The sequence below is a fragment of the Nicotiana tomentosiformis genome, chromosome 12, assembly GCF_000390325.3.
Source record: "Nicotiana tomentosiformis chromosome 12, ASM39032v3, whole genome shotgun sequence".
Classification (NCBI taxonomy): Eukaryota; Viridiplantae; Streptophyta; class Magnoliopsida; order Solanales; family Solanaceae; genus Nicotiana; species Nicotiana tomentosiformis.
The window spans coordinates 105,255,631-105,259,959 of record NC_090823.1 but is presented as its reverse complement, the minus strand read 5'-3'; the positions used below and the strand labels follow the sequence as shown (position 1 = coordinate 105,259,959).

At 34.2% G+C, this 4,329-nt stretch overlaps 1 protein-coding gene across 1 annotated transcript; it reads right to left on the bottom strand.

The window, feature by feature from the left end:
• Positions 1-767: 767 nt before the first annotated feature.
• On the bottom strand, positions 768-2,316 carry LOC104116410 (probable WRKY transcription factor 17). The gene is made up of 3 exons (XM_009627262.4): positions 1,611-2,316; positions 1,276-1,401; positions 768-1,179 (listed from the first exon to the last, which is right to left on the bottom strand). The coding sequence occupies exons 1-3, from the start codon at positions 2,285-2,287 to the stop codon at positions 996-998; spliced, it is 987 nt and encodes a 328-aa protein (XP_009625557.1). The 5' UTR covers positions 2,288-2,316; the 3' UTR covers positions 768-995.
• Positions 2,317-4,329: the final 2,013 nt, after the last annotated feature.

Genomic DNA, 4,329 nt, shown 5'->3' with positions numbered 1-4,329 from the left:
AAGGAATTAAAAATGTTTAATACGGCTCATAGGGAATAAAAATTGACACACGTATTATAGCCACACACTTAAAACTATAACATAAATAAATCTTCCTAACTTATAAAGATTTCAAGGTTAGATTTTTATTCTATCATGATATCTCCCATATACATTTTTAGTTTTTTTAACTCTTCCCTTTTTTGCTTGAGAAAAGTCCTTAGAAATATTATTCCATCTTTCAATTGTAGTAATCTATGAACAAAAATTTATTAAAAGGTCTGCACACTAATATTTAACATCTAATATATAGGATAGCATTTTTTACTTCATTAATTAATTTACACAATCCTTCAAGAAATCTTGCTAGTTGGTGATGAGTAGAGACCTCAACTTTTTCAATTTATTTAAATTTAAAATAATAATAAGAGAGTCGGCTTCCCTCTAACGTCAAACCATGTGTGAAGAACAATAAAGAATTGGATCGAATCTATATTCCTACCCCATTCATTGCACTGCCTTTTTGACTTCCCCCTTAAGTAATATTTATTCATTTTCTTTTCTTTATTTTGAATTTAAAATAAAGACAAGACTCTTGGAAGAAGACAGATCATAGATGACAAATCTCGATAAAAGTTCAGTCAACATTTGTAAGCAAACGTTTCAGTTCCGAACAAAAAAGAACTTAATAGAGAGCATTTTACTTTTTAATAGAGACGTTTTATCTTTAAATAATTTTGTCGCCTGAAATCGAATTAGTCAAAATTTAATTGCACACAACTCACAAGTACCAAATATCGGATGACATTGAAAAGGGTAAAAAATTCCAACAAATTAAACATTTCCTTTTCTATTTCTGCCCCTAAAATCTTCCCAAATTTACATACAAATCCAGCCCCTACAACTACAACTCACTACTCCTTTAACCTTTTAACTCTTTGTCCAATGTCAATTCCACCCCTCCACTAGCCAGAAACTACAAAAATACCCCTAAAACTCTAAATCTAGCTTTCATTTCACTCCCTCCTCTCTTCCGTTGACCCAAACACCATCATTTGAGTATTGTTCTCCTGCATTGCGCCTATCGTATGTCGATGTTCCCCTTCATAAGTCACAATCAGCATTGCAGGATCATCCATTGCCCTTTCCACGTGTTTCCTCGCTGGACATCCTCTTACGCTGCTACACTTATAATATCCCCTGAGAGAAAAAAAAAAAACAAATTTTACATCAGATCTGATCCGTCATTTCATGATTTAAAAATAAACGGCTGTGATTGATGGTGCAGGTAATTACCGTGGGTATGGTGAACCCTTGATCGGCTTCTGCCCGTACTTTCTCCACGAATACTCGTCTCCTGGTATATCGGCGATTCTCGAACTTATCGCTGGGATTCTTACAACTCTCTTTACACGAGATTTCCTGTTTAAAATAAAACAAAAAGAAAATGATTAATTAAAATGTCGAAAAATTTTAATCATTCTTTTAGAAAACGTAGCTGTAACGGGAGTTGAAGAAACGTAAGTGTGATTGAAGTCAACAAAGACGGAGGAAAAAAAAGGAATCCAAAGTACGCCGCGCTACTTTGAGACGACGCGCGAGGAAAAGAATAAGTAAAGTGCTCAACTGACCTCTTTTTGCAGTGACACTTGCCGGAGCCGTTGGATTCGCCGGAGATATCTTCGGAGGGCTCGTGCTCGCGGCATCTTTTACCAGAGATTGGAGGTTTACCAGCGGAAACAGACGGTGCCGGAGGCAAAAATATTGACGAACCTTGTTTTCCGTTTGATACACTTCCTTCGCCGGTAATCGACGACATGAACGATGACGAGTTCGCCGAAGTCGCCATCGGCGTAGATATACAGAAAGTCTCCTTTGACTTCACAGCAACAATAGCATTAGAATTTCCCGTCGGACGGTCAACGTTTGGCTTCGTAAAGTCAAGCGTCAACGCCGTTAACGGCAGCGACACTGACGGTGGTGGAGGTGTCTCTTTCGCCGGAGCTAAGTTTAACAGCTGCTGATTTGACGGAGAAAGAGACAGAGAAGTAAAATTATCAGGATGAACCTGAACCGGACCACGGCGGAACCGAGCATGACCGGTCCGGTCCAAAATAGAAACAACCTTCTTAAATTTCGAAAGAGTGAAGTCAGTTATCTCACGGCAATCGAGCTGAACCGGCTGCTGCTGTTGTTGATGAGAAACCAACCGGATCAAATGCTCCATAGATTTTAAACCGGCTGAAGCAGCTTCTTGAAGAGCTAATTGCTCATTCATTTTCGAAAACCCAATAAAATCAACTGCCATTTTTGGAGATGTTTTGATGAAGAAAGATAAGAAGAGGGGATTATATATAAGGAAAAAGGATGACCGAGTGAACAGGTAAGAGTCAAATGTTTTCATCTAACGGCTGAGATCATTTGATAATTTCTATGTGATGAAACAAAAAGACAAAATAAAAGTCTCTCTTTCTTTGCTGGTAGCAGAATTTGTAGGCCCCACTAAAGAGAAAACCATTACTTTGAGGGTACAACTCTGTTAGCTGGGAGTACAAAGTAGTATGCATATCTTTTTATGTATTGTTTTGAATGAATTTGTTGGGGTGGGGTTGGGATTAGGGGGTGGGGGGAAGTTGAGAAGATCTATAGCTGGTAAGAAAAAAGACAAATAAGGGGATTGTGTTGTATTAATATATGGGTTATCTAAACATAATGCAAATTGTGGTAATCCCAACCAAGATTGCATAAATATATAATGCAGATTATATATCTCCACCCAGAATTATTTTTTCCTAGGATCTATAGCTATTTGTTTTGTGGAATTTTTACGGGATGATCCAGGCAGTGTTAAAAAATACTCGAATGTACCCATTTACAAAATTCGCCATCAAAAAATTACATAGTAATATAATTTTGTATGTTTCAGTGACGAAGGTAGAAATTTTATCAAAGGTGTTCAAATTTAAAAGAAGTGAAAAAAATTTCCGACAAAGGGTGTTCAATATGTGTTATATACCTCTAAAACGTAATATTTTACCTATGTACACAGTACAATTTTTCGACGAAGGATGGTCAGTTGACCACCCTTATGATCATGTGGCTTCGCCGCTGGTATGCTCGTCAAATACAATTTTTATAATTCTAAGGTATAATAACAATAAGAATAGTTGAATGACATTGTTATATAAAGTATATAACATGTAAATTCTATATGAGGGTATATAGCGTATATACGTGCTGAGTATTTTGTAAATATTTTTTCCTAAATATATATATGAATTATAATATTTTTAAAAATGAGTATTTTCATGTAATTATTTTTGCCACATGAACATTACCATTAATTTCCCTTTATTTTTTGGTGAAACTTTAACCAAAATGAAAAAGATAAAGGGGTTAAGGCCGTAAGTGTGTTGATGAAAAATCAAACAATCGAACCAAACTGAAATTGAATTAAAATGACTTAAAAGTTGGGGTGTATTTGGTTTAGCTTGATTTAGTAATTTAACTCAAAAGGGGCTAATCAAACCAACATATAAATTAAATCGACATATAAAAGTCAGTGTATATGTTTAAAACTTTACATTTTTTCTCTAATGAATTTTTAAAACATATTTCTGATCCTTACTCGAGATGTACTGTTTGATGTAATTATTATAGATAATCCTTTTCTGGGTACAGTAAATGATTAATTCTAATATGTCTGTCACTTTCTTATTAAATGTAAAATTTAAATATTTTGATCTTTTGCTCTTCTATGTTCACATGACCATATGTGCTAAGCCATATTCTTTCTGGATTTTGAGATAATATAATTGTGCTTCATATTGAGTTTTGTATTCTTCTTAATTATTAAAATTTGGGTAAGTTTGAAGGCTCTCATGAATTTAAGATTTTTGTTAGAGAAACAAAAAATGAATAATTATCATGTATCACATTTCTTTTTGCCACATAAGCACATCTATGTTAGATTGCAGGTTTATCTGTTTACTAATTTTGTTGAACTCATTAACTCATGGTTAACTTTTCATAACTTTAATACATCAAATTGATTGAATTTATATTTCACAAATAGAAAAACAAAAAATCATTATAGTTGATTTAATTTTCTTTTAAGTAAAATTAAATCAAATCAAACCGTAAACACCCCTAAATAAGGAGTACTGAGGAAATGAGGGTGCGTTTAGTTAAAACTTGAGAGTGGGTGTCAAATTCAATATGCCAAAATGTAACATGCTTACCTGACCAAAGTAGAGCAAGTTAAACAAAGACATACGGATTGGCAGGTTGATACGAACATAATCAAACTCTTTTTTTCTTTTGGTAACACTGAATTACCATTGATAACAA